At 41.2% G+C, this 22,486-nt stretch overlaps 2 protein-coding genes across 2 annotated transcripts in view; both read right to left on the reverse strand.

Annotated features, from left to right (window-relative positions):
• The window catches only part of zmp:0000001167 (protein phosphatase 1 regulatory subunit 12A), a 73,887-nt gene extending 60,900 nt beyond the window's left edge, over positions 1-12,987 (reverse strand). The window contains exon 1 of the mRNA XM_042301201.1: positions 12,553-12,987. Within this exon, the coding sequence (XP_042157135.1) occupies positions 12,553-12,828 (276 nt within the window). The 5' untranslated portion in view covers positions 12,829-12,987. The remainder of the gene's footprint in view (positions 1-12,552) is intronic.
• An 8,230-nt stretch (positions 12,988-21,217) lies between these two features.
• pnpla2 (patatin-like phospholipase domain containing 2) overlaps positions 21,218-22,486 on the reverse strand; it is a 33,905-nt gene continuing 32,636 nt past the window's right edge. The window contains exon 9 of the mRNA XM_042301979.1: positions 21,218-22,098. Coding sequence (XP_042157913.1) covers positions 21,717-22,098 — 382 coding nt within the window. The 3' untranslated portion in view covers positions 21,218-21,716. The remainder of the gene's footprint in view (positions 22,099-22,486) is intronic.

Consider the following 22,486-nt stretch of genomic DNA (forward strand, 5'->3'; position numbering starts at 1 on the left):
AAAACCAAAAAGCAGATCCACCCAACTCTTGTAGAGATGTTAGGGATCTCCAGAGTTAGCCATATCTCTGGCCCGTACATCTATAGGTTAACAACGAGGTAAGGTGTGGAGGAAGTTTATGCAAGAGGGCTGTATTGACAAGGAGGGAAAATGCATTGATCTACGAGGTGCAAAAACCAAAAGCAGATCCACCCACATTCTGATAGAGAATGTTAGTGATCTACAGAACCTAGCCATAATAAAAACGATATCCCCATAGGTTAACAGACGATATCCCCATAGGTGTGGAGGAAGTTATCCCCAGGGCTGTATTGACAAGGAGGAAATCCCCATAGTCTACAGACGATATCCCCATAGTCGCACAGCCCCCATTCTGACAGAGAATCCCCAGTGATGTCGTACAGAACCTATCCCCATAATAAAACAGACGATATCCCCATGGTCGCACAGACGATATCCCCATAGTCGCACAGACGATATCCCCATGGTCGCACAGACGATATCCCCATGGTCGCACAGACGATATCCCCATAGTCGCACAGACGATATCCCCATAGTCGCACAGACGATATCCCCATAGTCGCACAGACGATATCCCCATAGTCGCACAGACGATATCCCCATAGTCGCACAGACGATATCCCCATGGTCGCACAGACGATATCCCCATAGTCGCACAGACGATATGCATGTTGAATTAGTTGTTTTCAGCTTTTTAATGAAAGACAGAACCTTTTCCTATAGAAGACTATTTAAAAAATAATAATAATAATTTGTAAACTAACTCATCAACACGCTTTTTGAAAGATAGATTTTCGCCAATCCAGATGCCCAGATATTTTTAAACAAGGACACAAATCAATGAGGGCACCATCCAAAGTACACAGGAAAATCTATTCCCAACTATTTTGCAATCTATATGGCACAGCTGTATATGTTTTAGTCCTTAAATGAAACTGGTATACTTTTTTATTTATCAACATTTTCTTTAATGGTCTTTAATGCAGAGCTGACAGAAAGGTTCCTTACTTTTTCCACTTCCACTTTTGCAGAAATGCCGCAATAAGTTGGTTGTAATTTACATATGTTTTAGTTACCTGTATGACATAACTCCACCAGTCGAATTTATGATATAATTCATAAAGATTATACCACAATATTTGTTGTATTATTTGCTCAGTTTTTGTCTTGTGGATTAAATTGAATAGTATAAAACCAGTTTTTCAATCACTCCACAAATTTCTTGTTAACAAACTATAGTTTTGGCAAGTCGGTTAGGACATCTACTTTGTGCAACGACACAAGTCATTTTTCCAACAATTGTTTACAGACGGATTATTTCACTTATAATTCACTGTATCACAATTCCAGTGGGTCAGAAGTTTACATACAATAAGTTGACTGTGCCTTTAAAACTTCTTGTGACTCCCCATCCCGGGTCCGAGAGCGTAATCATCGACTGACACTAATTAGCATAACGCAACGGACATAAATCTTCCTAGAAAATCTTCCTATTCATGAAAATCACAGGTGAAATATATTGGAACACAGCTTAGCCTTTTGTTAATCACCCTGTCATCTCAGATTTTCAAAATATGCTTTACAGCCAAAGCAAGACAAGCATTTGTGTAAGTTTATTGATAGCCTAGCATAGCATTATGCCTTGCTAGCAGCAGGCAACCTTGTCACAAATCAGAAAAGCAATCAAATTAAATCGTTTACCTTTGATGAACTTCGGATGTTTTCACTCACGAGACTCCCAGGTAGATAGCCAAAGTTCATTTTTCCCCAAAATATTATTTTTGTAGGCGAAATAGCTCCGTTTGTTCTTCACGTTAGGCTGAGAAATCGCCCGGAAATTGCTGTCACGAAAACGGCGAAAAATATTCAAAATTAGCTCCATAATATCGACAGAAACATGGCAAACGTTGTTTATAATCAACCCTCAAGGTGTTTTTCAAATATCTATCTATTCGATAATATATCCGTCGGGACAATTCGTTTTTCAGTCGGACCGATTGGAGTAATGGCTACCTCTGTATTTTATGCGAGAGTCACCCTGGGAGCCATCAGGTGACCACTAACGCAATGAAAATTATGTGGATCTATTGAAGCAACAAGACATCAGTCAGGAAGTTAAAGCTTGGTCGCAAATGGGTCTTCCAAATGGACAATGACCCCAAGCATACTTCCAAAGTTGTGGCAAAATGGCTTACAGACAACAAAGTCAAGGTATTGGAGTGGCCATCACAAAGCCCTGACCTCAATCCTATAGAAAATTTGTGAGCAGAACTGAAAAAGTGTGTGCGAACAAGGAGGCCTACAAACCTGACCAGCTCTGTCAGGAGGAATGGGCCAAAATTCACCCAACTTATTGTGGAAGGCTACCCGAAACATTTGACTCAAGTTAAACAATTTAAAGGCAATGCTACCAAATACTGACATTCTTAAAATAAAGTGGTGATCCTAACTGACCTAAGGCAGGGAATTTTTACTAGGATTAAATGTCAGGAATTGTGAAAAACTGAGTCTAAATGTATTTGGCTACGGTGTATATAAACTTCCGACTTCAACTGTATCATCATTTGCTTGTAATCCAGAGAGGTTAGAAAAAGTATATAGATCCTCTATGAGGCTGTGGAGGGATTCTAATTGTGGATTTAAAAGAAAACAGGAATCATCAGCGTACAGTGGCACCTTTGTTTTTAAGCCACGGATTTCTGGGCCCTTGATATTATTGTTGGATATGAATTTAATAGCTAACATTTCAATGGCCATAATAAATAGATATGCCGATAATGGACAACCTTGTTTTACTCCGCTTGATGAACGTTGTTTCCTCGGGGACATTGATGCAGCTGGCTTCCGGGTTAAGTGAGTGGGTGGTAAGAAACTCAGCTTGGGGGTCGTGTTTCTGAGGATGCATGACTCGACCTTCGCCTCTCCTGAGCCCGATGGGGAGTTGAAGCGATGAGACAAGATCGTAATCACCAAATTGTTTTTTTTTTTAAATATCATAAAATAAAATGTATAAAAATAAACATTGTCCTGTGTCTTGAAATTCCGTTACAAAAACCCACATATTTTCATGAGGAGGGAGGAAAAAGAAACTCCACAGAAGTAACACGTATTAATTAGTAAGGTAGTAAGGTATTAATTAGTAAGGTATTAGTAAGGTAGTAAGGTATTAGTAAGGTATTAGTAAGGTAGTAAGGTATTAGTAAGGTATTAGTAAGGTAGTAAGGTATTAGTAAGGTATTAAGGTATTAGTAAGGCAGTAAGGTAGTAAGGTATTAGTAAGGTAGTAAGGTATTAGTAAGGTATTAGTAAGGTAGTAAGGTATTAGTAAGGTATTAGTAAGGTAGTAAGGTATTAGTAAGGCAGTAAGGTAGTAAGGTATTAGTAAGGTAGTAAGGTATTAGTAAGGTATTAGTAAGGTAGTAAGGTATTAGTAAGGTAGTAAGGTAGTAAGGTATTAGTAAGGTAGTAAGGTATTAGTAAGGTGGTAAGGTATTAGTAAGGTAGTAAGGTATTAGTAAGGTATTAGTAAGGTAGTAAGGTAAGTTATTAGTAAGGTAGTAAGGTATTAGTAAGGTGGTAAGGTATTAGTAAGGTAGTAAGGTATTAGTAAGGTAGTAAGGTATTAGTAAGGTAGTAAGGTATTAGTAAGGTATTAGTAAGGTATGAGTAAGGTAGTAAGGTATGAGTAAGGTATTGGTAAGGTAGTAAGGTATTAGTAAGGTAGTAAGGTATTAGTAAGGTATTAGTAAGGTATTAGTAAGGTAGTAAGGTATTAGTAAGGTGGTAAGGTATTAGTAAGGTAGTAAGGTAGTAAGGTATTAGTAAGGTAGTAAGGTAGTAAGGTATTAGTAAGGTAGTAAGGCAGTAAGGTATTAGTAAGGTAGTAAGGTATTAGTAAGGTAGTAAGGTATTAGTAAGGTAGTAAGGCAGTAAGGTATTAGTAAGGTAGTAAGGTATTAGTAAGGTAGTAAGGTATTAGTAAGGTGGTAAGGTATTAGTAAGGTAGTAAGGTAGTAAGGTATTAGTAAGGTAGTAAGGTATTAGTAAGGTAGTAAGGCAGTAAGGTATTAGTAAGGTAGTAAGGTATGAGTAAGGTAGTAAGGTATGAGTAAGGTATTAGTAAAGTAGTAAGGTATTAGTAAGGTATTAGTAAGGTATTAGTAAGGTATTAGTAAGGTAGTAAGGTATTAGCAAGGTAGTAAGGTATTAGTAAGGTGGTAAGGTATTAGTATGGTATTAGTAAGGTAGTAAGGTATTAGTAAGGTAGTAAGGTAGTAAGGTAGTAAGGTATTAGTAAGGTGGTAAGGTATTAGTAAGGTGGTAAGGTATTAGTAAGGTAGTAAGGTATTAGTAAGGTAGTAAGGTAGTAAGGTATTAGTAAGGTAGTAAGGTAGTAAGGTAGTAAGGTATTAGTAAGGTGGTAAGGTATTAGTAAGGTAGTAAGGTATTAGTAAGGTAGTAAGGTAGTAAGGTATTAGTAAGGTAGTAAGGTAAGTAAGGTAGTAAGGTATTAGTAAGGTAGTAAGGTAAGGTATTAGTAAGGTAGTAAGGTATTAGTAAGGTAGTAATGTATTAGTAAGGTGGTAAGGTATTAGTATGGTATTAGTAAGGTAGTAAGGTATTAGTAAGGTAGTAAGGTATTAGTAAGGTAGTAAGGTAGTTAGTAAGGTATTAATTAGTAAGGTAGTAAGGTATTAGTAAGGTAGTAAGGTATTAGTAAGGTAGTAAGGTAGTAAGGTATTAGTAAGGTAGTAAGGTATTAGTAAGGTAGTAAGGTATTAGCAAGGTAGTAAGGTATTAGCAAGGTAGTAAGGTATTAGTACGGTAGTAAGGTATTAGTAAGGTAGTAAGGTATTAGCAAGGTAGTAAGGTATTAGCAAGGTAGTAAGGTATTAGTAAGGTGGTAAGGTATTAGTAAGGTAGTAAGGTAGTAAGGTATTAGCAAGGTAGTAAGGTATTAGCAAGGTAGTAAGGTATTAGTAAGGTAGTAAGGTATTAGTAAGTTTGTAAGGTATTAGTAAGGTAGTAAGGTATTAGTAAGGTAGTAAGGTATTAGTAAGGTAGTAAGGTATTAGTAAGGTATTAGCAAGGTAGTAAGGTATTAGTAAGGTAGTAAGGTATTAGCAAGGTAGTAAGGTATTAGCAAGGTAGTAAGGTATTAGCAAGGTAGTAAGGTATTAGCAAGGTGGTAAGGTATTAGTAAGGTATTAGTAAGGTAGTAAGGTATTAGTAAGGTAGTAAGGTAGTAAGGTATTAGTAAGGTGGTAAGGTATTAGTAAGGTGGTAAGGTATTAGTAAGGTGGTAAGGTATTAGTAAGGTAGTAAGGTATTAGTAAGGTATTAGTAAGGTAGTAAGGTATTAATTAGTAAGGTAGTAAGGTATTAGTAAGGTAGTAAGGTATTAGTAAGGTAGTAAGGTAGTAAGGTATTAGTAAGGTAGTAAGGTATTAGCAAGGTAGTAAGGTATTAGCAAGGTAGTAAGGTATTAGCAAGGTAGTAAGGTATTCAAGGTAGTAAGGTATTAGTACGGTAGTAAGGTATTAGCAAGGTAGTAAGGTATTAGCAAGGTAGTAAGGTATTAGCAAGGTAGTAAGGTATTAGTAAGGTGGTAAGGTATTAGTAAGGTAGTAAGGTATTAGCAAGGTAGTAAGGTATTAGCAAGGTAGTAAGGTATTAGTAAGGTGGTAAGGTATTAGTAAGGTGGTAAGGTATTAGTAAGGTAGTAAGGTAGTAAGGTAGTAAGGTATTAGTAAGGTAGTAAGGTATTAGTAAGGTAGTAAGGTATTAGTAAGGTAGTAAGGTATTAGTAAGGTAGTAAGGTATTAGTAAGGTAGTAAGGTATTAGTAAGGTAGTAAGGTATTAATTAGTAAGGTAGTAAGGTATTAGTAAGGTAGTAAGGTATTAGTAAGGTATTAGCAAGGTAGTAAGGTATTAGTAAGGTAGTAAGGTATTAGTAAGGTAGTAAGGTAGTAAGGTATTAGTAAGGTAGTAAGGTATTAGTAAGGTAGTAAGGTATTAGTAAGGTAGTAAGGTATTAGTAAGGTAGTAAGGTATTAGTAAGGTAGTAAGGTATTAGTAAGGTAGTAGCAAGGTATTAGTAAGGTAGTAAGGTATTAGTAAGGTAGTAAGGTAGTAAGGTATTAGTAAGGTAGTAAGGTATTAGCAAGGTAGTAAGGTATTAGCAAGGTAGTAAGGTATTAGCAAGGTAGTAAGGTATTAGTAAGGTGGTAAGGTATTAGTAAGGTATTAGTAAGGTGGTAAGGTATTAGTAAGGTGGTAAGGTATTAGTAAGGTAGTAAGGTATTAGTAAGGTAGTAAGGTAGTAAGGTATTAGTAAGGTAGTAAGGTATTAGTAAGGTAGTAAGGTATTAATTAGTAAGGTAGTAAGGTATTAGTTTGGTAGTAAGGTATTAGTAAGGTAGTAAGGTATTAGTAAGGTAGTAAGGTATTAGCAAGGTAGTAAGGTATTAGCAAGGTAGTAAGGTATTAATTAGTAAGGTAGTAAGGTATTAGTATGGTAGTAAGGTATTAGTAAGGTAGTAAGGTAGTAAGGTAGTAAGGTATTAGTAAGGTAGTAAGGTATTAGTAAGGTAGTAAGGTATTAATTAGTAAGGTATTAGTATGGTAGTAAGGTATTAGTAAGGTAGTAAGGTAGTAAGGTAGTAAGGTATTAGTAAGGTAGTAAGGTAGTAAGGTATTAGTAAGGTAGTAAGGTATTAATTAGTAAGGTAGTAAGGTATTAGTATGGTAGTAAGGTATTAGTAAGGTAGTAAGGTAGTAAGGTAGTAAGGTATTAGTAAGGTAGTAAGGTATTAGTAAGGTAGTAAGGTATTAGCAAGGTAGTAAGGTATTAGCAAGGTAGTAAGGTATTAGCAAGGTAGTAAGGTATTAGTAAGGTGGTAAGGTATTAGTAAGGTAGTAAGGTAGTAAGGTATTAGCAAGGTAGTAAGGTATTAGCAAGGTAGTAAGGTATTAGTAAGGTGGTAAGGTATTAGTAAGGTAGTAAGGTAGTAAGGTATTAGTAAGGTAGTAAGGTATTAGTAAGGTGGTAAGGTATTAGTAAGGTAGTAAGGTATTAGTAAGGTAGTAAGGTATTAGTAAGGTAGTAAGGTATTAATTAGTAAGGTAGTAAGGTATTAGTAAGGTAGTAAGGTATTAATTAGTAAGGTAGTAAGGTATTAGTAAGGTAGTAAGGTATTAGTAAGGTATTAGTAAGGTAGTAAGGTATTAGCAAGGTAGTAAGGTATTAGTAAGGTAGTAAGGTATTAGTAAGGTAGTAAGGTATTAGCAAGGTAGTAAGGTATTAGTACGGTAGTAAGGTATTAGCAAGGTAGTAAGGTATTAGCAAGGTAGTAAGGTATTAGTACGATAGTAAGGTATTAGTAAGGTAGTAAGGTATTAATTAGTAAGTCTTGGTAACAGAAAATTGTTAACGGAATTGGTGACGCAATAAAAAAAATCATAGTAGTCACAAACCACAGTTGGGTTCACAAGATTGTACAGAAAAGTAAAGTTCAGCACAGCAGAAAAGAAAAGTAGACTATTGTTCAGTAAAGTACACAGTAGCACACACTAGAGTCGAGTATACTATAACGGGGTGGCAGGGTAGCCTAGTGGTTAGAGCGTTGGACTAGTAACCGGAAGGTTGCAAGTTCAAATCCCTGAGCTGACAAGGTACAAATCTGTCGTTCTGCCCCCTGAACAGGCAGTTAACCCAGTGTTCCTAGGCTGTCATTGAAAATAAGAATTTGTTCTTAACTGACTTGCCTAGTAATATAAAGGGACATTTTTTTTTAAATGTACTGTATTATGCTCTACTGCACTTTGATGTCTTAACTTGTGAAACATAGACATGGGGGCAGATCTCATTAAAATAATATCCAGTGGATAGAATGTATAGAATCATGGCCTTGAAAGATGCTGCAGAGGACCAGGATCAAGTAAGTCAGCTCTAGTAGATTGATGTAAAAAAAACTCTTGCGCATCACAAGAAGAAAGTTGTTGAAATGAAAAGAAATGATTCACTAGAAGTTGAGGGATCTTCCATCATGTCAACTAGAGACTCGAAGAAAGGGCAGGCAGTCAACTAGAGATCGAAGAAAGGGCAGGCAGTCAACTAGAGATCGAAGAAAGGGTAGGCAGTCAACTAGAGATTGAAGAAAGGGCAGGCAGTCAACTAGAGATTGAAGAAAGGGCAGGCAGTCAACTAGAGATCGAAGAAAGGGCAGGCAGTCAACTAGAGATCGAAGAAAGGGCAGGCAGTCAACTAGAGACTCGAAGAAAGGGCTGGCAGTCAACTAGAGACTCGAAGAAAGGGCAGGCAGTCAACTGGAGATCGAAGAAAGGGCAGGCAGTCAACTAGAGACTCGAAGAAAGGGCAGGCAGTCAACTAGAGACTCGAAGAAAGGGCAGGCAGTCAACTAGAGACTCGAAGAAAGGGCAGGCAGTCAACTAGAGACTCGAAGAAAGGGCAGGCAGTCAACTAGAGACTCGAAAAAGGGCAGGCAGTCAACTAGAGATCGAAGAAAGGGCAGGCAGTCAACTAGAGACTCGAAGAAAGGGCAGGCAGTCAACTAGAGATTGAAGAAAGGGCAGGCAGAACTAGAGATCGAAGAAAGGGCAGGCAGTCAACTAGAGACTCGAAGAAAGGGCAGGCAGTCAACTAGAGATCGAAGAAAGGGCAGGCAGTCAACTAGAGATCGAAGAAAGGGCAGGCAGTCAACTAGAGATCGAAGAAAGGGCAGGCAGTCAACTAGAGATTGAAGAAAGGGCAGGCAGTCAACTGGAGATCGAAGAAAGGGCAGGCAGTCAACTAGAGATTGAAGAAAGGGCAGGCAGTCAACTGGAGATCGAAGAAAGGGCAGGCAGTCAACTAGAGACTCGAAGAAAGGGCAGGCAGTCAACTGGAGATCGAAGAAAGGGCAGGCAGTCAACTAGAGACTCGAAGAAAGGGCAGGCAGTCAACTGGAGATCGAAGAAAGGGCAGGCAGTCAACTGGAGATCGAAGAAAGGGCAGGCAGTCAACTAGAGACTCGAAGAAAGGGCAGGCAGTCAACTGGAGATCGAAGAAAGGGCAGGCAGTCAACTAGAGACTCGAAGAAAGGGCAGGCAGTCAACTAGAGATTGAAGAAAGGGCAGGCAGTCAACTGGAGATCGAAGAAAGGGCAGGCAGTCAACTAGAGACTCGAAGAAAGGGCAGGCAGTCAACTGGAGATCGAAGAAAGGGCAGGCAGTCAACTAGAGACTCGAAGAAAGGGCAGGCAGTCAACTAGAGATTGAAGAAAGGGCAGGCAGTCAACTGGAGATCGAAGAAAGGGCAGGCAGTCAACTAGAGACTCGAAGAAAGGGCAGGCAGTCAACTAGAGATTGAAGAAAGGGCAGGCAGTCAACTAGAGATTGAAGAAAGGGCAGGCAGTCAACTAGAGATTGAAGAAAGGGCAGGCAGTCAACTAGAGATTGAAGAAAGGGCAGGCAGTCAACTAGAGATTGAAGAAAGGGCAGGCAGTCAACTAGAGATTGAAGAAAGGGCAGGCAGTCAACTAGAGATTGAAGAAAGGGCAGGCAGTCAACTAGAGATTGAAGAAAGGGCAGGCAGTCAACTAGAGATTGAAGAAAGGGCAGGCAGTCAACTAGAGATTGAAGAAAGGGCAGGCAGTCAACTAGAGATTGAAGAAAGGGCAGGCAGTCAACTAGAGATTGAAGAAAGGGCAGGCAGTCAACTAGAGATTGAAGAAAGGGCAGGCAGTCAACTAGAGATTGAAGAAAGGGCAGGCAGTCAACTAGAGATTGAAGAAAGGGCAGGCAGTCAACTAGAGATTGAAGAAAGGGCAGGCAGTCAACTAGAGATTGAAGAAAGGGCAGGCAGTCAACTAGAGATTGAAGAAAGGGCAGGCAGTCAACTAGAGATCGAAGAAAGGGCAGGCAGTCAACTGGAGATCGAAGAAAGGGCAGGCAGTCAACTAGAGATCGAAGAAAGGGCAGGCAGTCAACTAGAGATCGAAGAAAGGGCAGGCAGTCAACTGGAGATCGAAGAAAGGGCAGGCAGTCAACTAGAGATCGAAGAAAGGGCAGGCAGTCAACTGGAGATCGAAGAAAGGGCAGGCAGTCAACTAGAGATTGAAGAAAGGGCAGGCAGTCAACTAGAGATCGAAGAAAGGGCAGGCAGTCAACTAGAGATCAAGAAAGGGCAGGCAGTCAACTGGAGATCGAAGAAAGGGCAGGCAGTCAACTAGAGATCGAAGAAAGGGCAGGCAGTCAACTGGAGATCGAAGAAAGGGCAGGCAGTCAATTAGAGATCGAAGAAAGGGCAGGCAGTCAATTAGAGATCGAAGAAAGGGCAGGCAGTCAACTGGAGATCGAAGAAAGGGCAGGCAGTCAACTAGAGATCGAAGAAAGGGCAGGCAGTCAACTGGCTGACCAGAGTCAATTAAAGCACCTTTCATTTCAAATAAAACTCCTGCCGAGATAACATGCTGATTAAAAGCGTCACTTGTTTATTTTTTCTCAGTAATGATGTCAGTCAGACAACTTGGACGGAGAGGAATTTCCACAATTCAATGCATTAACCGCATATGCCACTGTCCTACAAGTAAAACAAATTGCTATTAAGAAAAAATATATAAATATTAGATTGAGCTATGTCGGAGTGGCATTGACTAAAATACAATAGTCTTTTTAAAATGTTTATTTCACCTTTATTTAACCAGGTAGGCTAGTTGAGAACAAGTTCTCGTTTACAATTGCGACCTGGCCAAGATAAAGCAAAGCAGTGCGACAGAAACAACAACAACAGAGTTACACATGGAATAAACAAGCGTACAGTCAACACAATAGGAAAAAAAGAAAGTCTATATACAGTGTGTGCAAACGGCATGAGGAGGTAAGACAATAAATAGGCCGATAGTAGCGAAGTAATTACAATTTGGCAATTTACACTGGCGAGATAGATATGCAGATGCGGATGTTCAAGTAGAAATACTGGTGTGCAAAAGAGCAGAAAAACAAAAACAAATATGGGATGAGGTAGGTAGTTGGTTGGATGGGCTATTTACAGATGGGCTATGTACAGCTGCAGCAATCGGTTAGCTGCTCTGACAGCTGACACTTAAAGTTAGCGAGGGAGATATAAGTCTCCAACTTCAGTGATTTTTGCAATTTCTTCCACTCATTGGCAGCAGAGAATTGGAAGGAAAGGCGGCCAAAGTAGGCTTTGGGGATGACCAGTGAGATATACCTGCTGGAGCGCGTGCTACGGGTGGGTGTTGTTGTTATCGTGACCAGTGAGCTGAGATAAGGCGGAGCTTTACCTAGCAAAGACTTATAGATGACCTGGAGCCAGTGGGTTTGGCGACGAATATGTAGCGAGGACCAGCCAACGAGAGCATACAGGTCGCAGTGGTGGGTGGTATATGGGGCTTTGGTGAAATGGATGGCACTGTGATAGACTACATCCAGTTTGCTGAGTAGGGTATTGGAGGCTATTTTGTAAATGACATCGCCAAAGTCAAGGATCGGTAGGATAGTCCGTTTTACGAGGGTAAGTTTGGCAGTATGAGTGAAGGAGGCTTTTGTTGCCTCACATGTAAATCCTTAAAGAGATGGGTGGAGCTAAAGCTTAAAGAGGGTGTGAACGATGCTGAATGGGTGTCGACAAAGAAGAGCTCTCATCATTACGACTGACTGAACAGTTGCTGATGCTACGTGTCAATAATTTCCCCCCCTTTCAGGGATATAACTTTACAATTGTATAGCTAATAGACTATATGTTTATAGGTGGACTGAGGTGAAGGAACCTTCAACGGTGATACTGGCTGGGGATATGTTTTGCTACTCTCCAAATAGCATTTTTGTTGTTGTTGTATAGAAATGCAGTAAATGAACTTCAAAAAAACAATTTCCAAAATAAAAATGTCGCAATGACATAATATATGCGCCTACTATTCTGAACTGTTTTTGGATAGGAAGCATGCAGAAAAGCCTTCATGGCCCTGATTCTATCCTTGCAATGAGGTAAGTGTTCCTACTCCTATCCCTGTTCTGTGGCGTCTTAATATAACCATGATTGCGTTCCGACCCCAGTGCAGCTCAGTGTAAACAAGCCTAATGGCAGGGTAGGAGTCATCTGACTAGCAGCCGCCTTTTCCAGTCTTGTGTCAGTTCATCCGAGAGAGAGAGAACACACACACTTGGAAGGCAACAGTTCCAATGAACCAATCTACTTTAGCGCACACACACACACATCGGAATTATCATGACAATGTTCCAACATCACGATAAACAAGTTGTGTAGTTTTATAAACATTCAAACCACTGATTTGAGCATGATTAAAAGTTGAGTTAATGTTACTTGTCGATGTTTAATTTGACCAAAGGGTTACTTTGTTACAGTAGCTATGTGGACATGTTTGTTTGGCGGTAGGATACAACACAGATCGTTACATAGTTTCAACCCGCCATTACCACTAGGTTCCCCAAAGGTTCCCCAAACGTCAGCCTGCAACAATGGGACTACTTTCTAACGAGTTAAATACCTGGTGAAGCGCTGTCAGTCCGTCTATATTGGCGTGGTTGATGTCAGCGCCCTGTCGTAGGAGCGCCGCTACCTCCTCTCTGTCCCCGGCCGAACAGGCTGCCATAAACACGGCTCCCTGAGCGAACCGAACCCGGGCCCGCCGCGTCCCGGTTCCCGTCGACCCGTCCCGCGTCCCCGGTCCCGTCTGATCGGTTTCCGAGCCCAGCCATCGCTGTAACTGATCCTGCCGTCGCTGCTTTGCAGCTTCAGACCGGGAACGGTCCGTGGCCGCCATCTTCTTCGGTCTGTCCCGGGTAGAGTCAGTTGATGTCGCGGGGAGAGCCAAAGTGGAGCAGCAGCAGCTCCTCTCGGAGAGACTACGCCCCCTGGCCGTAGCAACACGACCGTAGGAAACCAACCCAACTTCAGAAAGGACTGGACATTCTCCAGAGGTGTATTCATTACGGAAACCGTTTACCGTTTAACAACCAAACGGAAGTTAACAATGCTAAACGTGTTACTATTGAACATATTCATTTAGCTTATTCCCGTTTCGTTCAGTTTGCTTCCGTTTAAGAAACGTTTTTTGCAATAGAATCTGCGTAATGAATAGACCCCAGGTATGACTATTGCGTTGCAGAACTCCCACGCAGGCTTTTACCCCAACATGGATAAGCTGTCCTGTGTGTAACGCAAATATTATAAAGCTTCACCATTAGCCTAGGCAAAACAGAAACAGACTGTAGCCTGCACAGAACATGAACTGGGACGTCAACAGTTGGCCCTTGAGAACCTATAATTGGAGAATATTATTTGAGAGGTCATGGAAAGTTAAACTTTTTAAATAATTTCCTATGACAAACACATGATTCTCTGCAATATATATATATATTTAAAAAAATAAATAAATACAAAATCAAAAGTCCAACCTGAATTAACATTTTATTGAAAGTAATTAAAGACAACAAAAAAATCCTAAATTAAGTAAACATTGTAAGCGTTTATATTTATTTTAAATCCAGAACCCATAATTTATTTAATTTCATCTACAGTTAAAGGATATACTGTATGCAGTGAACCATCCATATCATTCACTGGCATTTCCATTCAGTATTAAACCAATGTGTGTAATAAAAAAAAATGAAAAACAACATTCATACTAAACTAACAACAAAACACATGTCTATTTTCAATATTTATCCCACGTGTTCATTCATGGGGAGTCTGTTATTTCGTATTATTATTAACATGTATTCCCGGTGGATCTCATTGGATATTTCAGAGTCATGCTGATTGTTTGTTGGTAAGACAGAATCATGTGTCCGTGGTACATTTTTAAATACTGTAATAGCAAGGTATTGTCAGGTTATTAATAAATATTAGCAAAACAAGTTGACCTATAGAAAGTGGCACAAAGAAACAGTACAATTGGTTCAAAATGAATACTGCATTGGTTGGCACATGCATTGCATAGAGTCCCTTATAGTCATTAGTCATACAGAGCTCTAATAGAGAGTCCCTTATAGTCATTAGTCATACAGAGCTCTAATAGAGTCCCTTATAGTCATTAGTCATACAGAGAGCCAGGTACTACATAGAGTCCCTTATAGTCATTAGTCATACAGAGAGCCAGGTACTACATAGAGTCCCTTATAGTCATTAGTCATACAGAGCTCTAATAGAGAGTCCCTTATAGTCATTAGTCATACAGAGAGCCAGGTACTACATAGAGTCCCTTATAGTCATTAGTCATACAGAGAGCCAGGTACTACATAGAGTCCCTTATAGTCATTAGTCATACAGAGCTCTAATAGAGAGTCCCTTATAGTCATTAGTCATACAGAGCTCTAATAGAGAGTCCCTTATAGTCATTAGTCATACAGAGAGCCAGGTACTACATAGAGTCCCTTATAGTCATTAGTCATACAGAGAGCCAGGTACTACATAGAGTCCCTTATAGTCATTAGTCATACAGAGCTCTAATAGAGAGTCCGTTATAGTCATTAGTCATACCGAGCTCTTTTCCCTTACTATGTTCTTGGTCTTTTCTCAGGTCTGTTGGTGCTGCTGGGTCAGTTCACTTGGCACCTAACATTAGATAACACTCTGAAACAGAGTGGAATGTCCAATATGACATGCTTGTTTGTTTTCGTTGTCCGTTTGGAAACAGTTTTGCGTCGGTGTGCCCTGCTGAACACAGTTCTGTGTTTGAGTAGAGACCGTGTTCAGCCTGTGTTCAGCCTGTGTTTGTGTTCCTGTGTTCAGCCTGTGTGTGTGTGTGTGTGTGTGTTCCTGTGTTCAGCCTGTGTGTGTGTGTGTGTTCCTGTGTTCAGCCTGTGTGTGTGTGTGTGTGTGTGTTCCTGTGTTCAGCCTGTGTGTGTGTGTGTGTTCCTGTGTTCAGCCTGTGTGTGTGTGTGTGTGTGTGTGTGTGTGTTGTGTGTGTTCCTGTGTTCAGCCTGTGTGTGTGTGTGTGTGTTCCTGTGTTCAGCCTGTGTGTGTGTTCCTGTGTTCAGCCTGTGTGTGTGTGTGTGTGTGTGTGTGTTCATGGTTGATTGTTTAGGCCTACATAATCAGAAAAGACACCTCTAATAAATGAATCATGAATTATTAGCCTGCTTCAATTAACATGCTTCTGAAAGTGGTATTGACACATCTGTTTTTCATTATATTATTTATATTCAAGATTTTTCTCAAACATGATATGGTTTACTGTAAATAATGAATAAACTAACAGGAAGATTCCCTCTGATGAGCACAACCCTTCTGTATCTGTGGCCCTGTCACACTGTACGATTCTAGCTTAAAATACAGTTTGTTTCTCTTAAATGGTTTAGACGGGAAAGAAGGACGTGCTACCTGTCCCAGACCGCCTGTTTCCAACTCTCTAGAGACAGCAGGAGTGGTAGAGATACTCTTAATGATCGGCTATGAAAAGCCAACTGACATTTATACCTGAGGTGCTGACTTGCTGCACCCTCAACAACCACTGTGATTATTATTATTTGACCATGCTGGTCATTTATGAACATTTGAACATCTTGGCCATGTTCTGTTATAATCTCCACCCGGCACAGCCAGAAGAGGACTGGCCACCCCACATAGCCTGGTTCCTCTCTAGGTTCCTTCCTAGGTTCTGGCCTTTCTAGGGAGTTTTTCCAAGCCACCGTGCTTCTACACCTGCATTGCTTGCTGTTTGGGGTTTTAGGCTGGGTTTCTGTACAGCACTTTGAGATATCAGCTGATGTACAAAGGGCTATATAAATAAAATTTGATTTGAAGAATATATATATATATATTTTTAATTTATTTTAATTTAGCAATAGTAGAAACAGTCGGGTTGGTTCCTCAGTTAGATTTAGTAATGTAACGTGAGTTCTGGACTAACTAATCTCAATTGAAATACTTTAAAAAAAATTTTTATATATATATTAAGTTCCGGGCTAAATAAATCTGTGTCTGGGAAACTGGCCATAGAAGTAATGCAATATAACCACAAAGCATAACTCCTGTTCTAATCTAGAACGTTCAGTTTGAGTCACATCAAAGTAGGGTCATCTTCGTGACTGGCCCATTTATTTTCAGCTCCAAGTAAAGGCAGAGGGCTTAAACAGGTGATGTGGTCATCATCATGACTCAATAGAAATAAGTAAGACAGATATCCCTCCTTTGTCATCTTATTGACTTTAGATCATATAAACTAGGCAAGTCAGTTAAGAATAAATTCCTTTTTACAATGATGGCTGAGGAACAGGGGCAGAACAACAGATTTGTACCTTGTCAGCTTGGGGATTTGATCTTGCAACCTTTTGGTTACAAGTCCAACACTCTAACCACTAGGCTACCGGCCTCCTCTAACCACTATGCTACCTGCCTCCTCTAACCACTAGGCTACCTGCCTCCTCTAACCACTAGGCTACCTGCCTCCTCTAACCACTAGGCTACCTGCCTCCTCTAACCACTAGGCTACCTGCCTCCTCTAACCACTAGGCTACCTGCCTCCTCTAACCACTAGGCTACCTGCCTCCTCTAACCACTAGGCTACCTGCCTCCTCTAACCACTAGGCTACCTGCCTCCTCTAACCACTAGGCTACCTGCCTCCTCTAACCACTAGGCTACCTGCCTCTTCTAACCACTAGGCTACCTGCCTCTTCTAACCACTAGGCTACCTGCCTCCTCTAACCACTAGGCTACCTGCCTCCTCTAACCACTAGGCTACCTGCCTCCTCTAACCACTAGGCTACCTGCCTCCTCTAACCACTAGGCTACCTGCCTCTAACCACTAGGCTACCTCCTCTAACCACTAGGCTACCTGCTCTAACCACTAGGCTACCTGCCACTCTAACCACTAGGCTACCTGCCACTCTAACCACTAGGCTACCTGCCACTCTAACCACTAGGCTACCTGCTCTAACCACTAGGCTACCTGCTCTAACCACTAGGCTACCTGCCACTCTAACCACTAGGCTACCTGCCACTCTAACCACTAGGCTACCTGCTCTAACCACTAGGCTACCTCCTCTAACCACTAGGCTACCTGCTCTAACCACTAGGCTACCTGCCACTCTAACCACTAGGCTACCTGCCACTCTAACCACTAGGCTACCTCCTCTAACCACTAGGCTACCTGCTCTAACCACTAGGCTACCTCCTCTAACCACTAGGCTACCTGCTCTAACCACTAGGCTACCTGCCACTCTAACCACTAGGCTACCTGCCACTCTAACCACTAGGCTACCTGCCACTCTAACCACTAGGCTACCTGCCACTCTAACCACTAGGCTACCTGCCTCCTCTAACCACTAGGCTACCTCCTCTAACCACTAGGCTACCTGCTCTAACCACTAGGCTACCTGCCTAACCACTAGGCTAAACCACTAGGCTACCTGCCACTCTAACCACTAATAATAACCACTAGTACCTGTCAACCACTAGGACACCTGGAAACCACTAGGCTACCTCCTCTAACCACTAGGCTACCTCCTCTAACCACTAGGCTACCTGCCTACTCACTAGGCTACCTCCTCTAACCACTAACCACTAGGCTACCTGCTCTAACCACTAGGCTACCTGACCTAACCACTTAGGCAACCTGCTTTCCAAACAGTAAAATGAGGTGATCAACAGCAAAACCACTCAGATATCTGTATATACATGACCAGATGCTATCGTCTTACAGTCAAAAGGCTATATTGAATGGACAACTCCTGGAATGAAACAGATAAAAAACCCTAATTTAACCACTATGCACCTCACTGGGGAACCACAAGGCTAATAGAACCAATAGAAACCACTGGCTACCTGCTCTAACCACAGATTCCAGATGCACTAGGCAACCTGCCATCTTCTAACCACTAGGCTAACTTAGAAAGAGGAGCCACTCTAACTACCAACAACCACTAGGCTACCTGGGTTGAACCACTAGGCTACCTGCTCTAACCAGGATGGGCTACCTCCTCTAACCACTAGGCTGACCTGCTCTAACCACTAGGCTGGGTTGCCACTATAATGACCAGGATGGGTTGTAACCACTAGGCTACCTGCCACTCTAAACCACTAGGCTACCTGCCACTCTAACCACTAGACTACCTGCCTCCTATAACCACTAGGCTACCTCCTCTAACCACTAGGGTTGTTAACCACTAGGCTGGGTTGAACCACTAGGCTACCTGCTTAACCACTAGGCTACCTGTTACTTAACCACTAGGCAACCTAAGATGACCACTAGGCTTGCCAATCTAACCACTAGGCTACCTGCCATATAACCACTGACTACCTGCCTATTAACCAGGATGGGTTGATAATATGACCACTAGGCTACCTGCTCTAACCACTAGGCTTGATAATAACCACTAGGATGGGTTGTTATTAACCACTAGGCTTGTTATTATGACCACTAGTCTACCTGCCACTCTAATAATAATAATAATAATAATAATAATAATAATAATAAGTAGTACATGTCAATATAAGACACGGTGGAAAATAGATCAGATCAGAAGAGATCAGATCAGATGAGATCAGATTTTGCTGCCGACTCACTGACCCTCATTTAAGGACTGACACACTTTCCAAACAGTAAAATGAGGTGATCAACAGCAAACACTATCAGATATCTGTATATACATGACCAGATGCTTATCGTCTTACAGTCAAAAGGCTATATTGAATGGACAACTCCTGGAATGAAACAGATAATAAAACCCTAATTTACCAGAATGCAATTCACTGGGGAACCACAATTAATAGAACCAATAGAACCTGACGCGAGAGATTCCAGATGCGACAGACATGAACATCTTCATTAGTAACTTAGAAAGAGGAGGAATCTAATAGCAACAACCAGGATGGGTTGATAATATGACCAGGATGGGTTGATAATATGACCAGGATGGGTTGATACTATGACCAGGATGGGTTGATAATATGGGTTGATAACATGACCAGGATGGGTTGTTATTATGACCAGGATGGGTTGTTATTATGACCAGGATGGGTTGATAATATGACCAGGATGGGTTGATAATATAACCAGGATGGGTTGATAACATGACCAGGATGGGTTGTTAATATGACAAGGATGGGTTGATAATATGGGTTGTTATTATGACCAGGATGGGTTGTTATTATGACCAGGATGGGTTGATAAGATGACCAGGATGGGTTGATAATATGACCAGGATGGGTTAATTATATGACCAGGATGGGTTGTTATTAAGACCAGGATGGGTTGATAATATGACCAGGATGGGTTGATAATATAACCAGGATGGGTTGATAATATAACCAGGATGGGTTGATAATATAACCAGGATGGGTTGTTATTATGACCAGGATGGGTTGTTATTATGACCAGGATTGTGCCTTTGGCTTCTGGAAAGTTGATATGAAAACCAATAGAACAGGAGAGAAATGCTGGTTAACGGCATGAGGAAGTCTTTATATAATAATTGATTCCATGTTGCTACGGATGGATTTTTGGCAAGGCTACTTAGACGCAAGGTAAGACACATCTCATTATTTGTATTAAAGTAACACGTTCAGGTTTCAAACAATTATACTGTCTCCACATTACATTATACTGTCTCCTCATTACATTATACTGTCTCCTCATTACATTATACTGTCTCCACATTACATTATACTGTCTCCAGCTCACGTTACATTATACTGTCTCCACATTACATTATACTGTCTCCACATTACAGTATAATCTCCACTGTCTCCACATTACATTATACTGTCTCCACATTACATTATACTGTCTCCTCATTACATTATACTGTCTCCTCATTACATTATACTGTCTCCTCATTACATTATACTGTCTCCTCATTACATTATACTGTCTCCACATTACATTATACTGTCTCCTCATTACATTATACTGTCTCCTCATTACATTATACTGTCTCCTCACGTTACATTATACTGTCTCCACATTACATTATACTGTCTCCTCATTACATTATACTGTCTCCTCATTACATTATACTGTCTCCTCATTACATTATACTGTCTCCTCATTACATTATACTGTCTCCTCATTACATTATACTGTCTCCACATTACATTATACTGTCTCCTCATTACATTATACTGTCTCCTCATTACATTATACTGTCTCCTCATTACATTATACTGTCTCCACATTACATTATAATCTCCACTGTCTCCACATTACATTATACTGTCTCCTCATTACATTATACTGTCTCCTCATTACATTATACTGTCTCCACATTACATTATACTGTCTCCACATTACATTATACTGTCTCCACATTACAGTATAATCTCCACTGTCTCCACATTACATTATACTGTCTCCTCATTACATTATACTGTCTCCAGCTCACGTTACATTATACTGTCTCCACATTACATTATACTGTCTCCACATTACATTATACTGTCTCCACATTACATTATACTGTCTCCACATTACATTATACTGTCTCCAGCTCACATTACATTATACTGTCTCCAGCTGGTAGGCAGACTATAGCCTATGCATCTGAAGGGCGAATGGGAGGCGCTTTATAAGTTGAGATTGAGAAATAAAAATAACTCCTTTTTAATCATAGCCACAAGTTTTTAACAAGCGGTTGCATTTAGAATTGTTATTTGTTGTGCAATGACTGGGCTGACCAATGACTGGGCTGACCAATGACTGGGCTGACCAATGACTGGGCTGACCAATGACTGGGCTGACCGATGACTTTGTTGACCAATGCTGGGCTGACCGATGACTGGGCTGACCAATGACTGGGCAATGACTGGGCTGACCAATGACTGGGCTGACCAATGACTGGGCTGACCGATGACTGGGCTGACCGATGACTGGGCTGACCAATGACTGGGCTGACCAATGACTGGGCTGACCAATGACTGGGCTGACCGATGACTGGGCTGACCAATGACTGGGCTGACCAATGACTGGGCTGACCAATGACTGGGCTGACCAATGACTGGGCTGACCAATGACTGGGCTGACCAATGACTGGGCTGACCAATGACTGGGCTGACCAATGACTGGGATGACCAATGACTGGGCTTCCAACAGCAGGCTTCACTACAGTAGCCTACAGGAGCTACTCTGTCGCTGTCTGACAGGTAGTATTCATCTCCTCTAACTAGTCTCTGTGTGCTGTGCGCATGTGCAAATAAAATCCATGATTACTAATGGAAATACACACATGGCAATTTTAATTCCACAAAATTGTTCAAATGAACCTATAGACCGATAAGCATGAACCGGGTGAAATGTATTTTCGGTCGGGCTAACCGGCTAAACGGTTCATCGGTAACATCCCTAGTCCTTGAACATGTTTGGTATCAACAGTCAACAGTAAAGACTTTTTACTGTTTATTATCTTAATGACTTTAATATATTTTGTCATGTTTTATAAAAGTCACATTGACACGATGCAGATCAGCGGTTCCTTGTAGGTTCCTGGGTATCCTCGGCATCCCAATGGGCAGGTGAGTGAATCAGGCACTGTGTCATCGATGATGAGATAACACACGTTGGTGTACTGTCCCTTTAATTTCAAGGTGTCTACCTGGCTGTTATACCTGTTCTACCTGTCTACCTGGCTTGTTATTAGAATCTGTCTGTAATACTAAATGGTCACCCCCCCCAGGGGGCCCTCAGTGTCTCCTGAATGGCATACATTATATTACTATAGTGAGGCTGGAAGAGCCGCAGTAGAGTTGTGGTTTTCACTGAGCCTCCTCATCATCAGCCCCATCCCCTCTACCTCCTCTGGGTTTATGATGGGAGATGTAAGAGACAAGGCTGGTCCTGGTCCTCCTTCCCCAGCTCTGGTGGACCCTCCTGGGACTGGGCTCCCTCCTGTGGGACCCCTGGTGTAGAAGGAACCCTGGAGGTCCAGGTTGACACAGAAGAAGCCCGGCAGCAGCTGCCTCTGGTACTGGTCCAAACGACTGATAACATCCAGGATAGAGGAGCTGCCTCCACTCACCCATCTTGGGAGCAGGCTGGCAGGGATGAGCTGGGCAGGCAGGGACTGGCAGTGACGCAGCTCCAACTGGTAGGAAAACCTAGAGAGAGAGAGACTCAATACATTATGAGGGCATATGGGCTTAAAGTGAGAGTGTGGAAAAGTGTCTATAGGAAGATCTAGAGGGATACGAGGGACATAACATTTACGATACCAAATTTCAATTTACAAAAACAAAAAAAGACTGTGTTTTTGTCTTTTGAGCTTCTAGTCATGAAATCTATGCAGCCTACTCAATCACTGTTTATAGCTACTGTTACCAGGCCTCCTGGGCCATATACATAGTTCCTCATTGAGTTCCCTGAATTCCTATCGGACTTTGTAGTCATAGCAGATAATATTAAAATTTTTGGTGACTAATATTCACATGGAAAAGTCCACAGACCCACTCCAAAAGGCGTTCGGAGCCATCATCGACTCAGTGGGTT

This window comes from Oncorhynchus tshawytscha, linkage group LG19 (genome assembly GCF_018296145.1).
Source record: "Oncorhynchus tshawytscha isolate Ot180627B linkage group LG19, Otsh_v2.0, whole genome shotgun sequence".
NCBI lineage: Eukaryota > Metazoa > Chordata > Actinopteri > Salmoniformes > Salmonidae > Oncorhynchus > Oncorhynchus tshawytscha.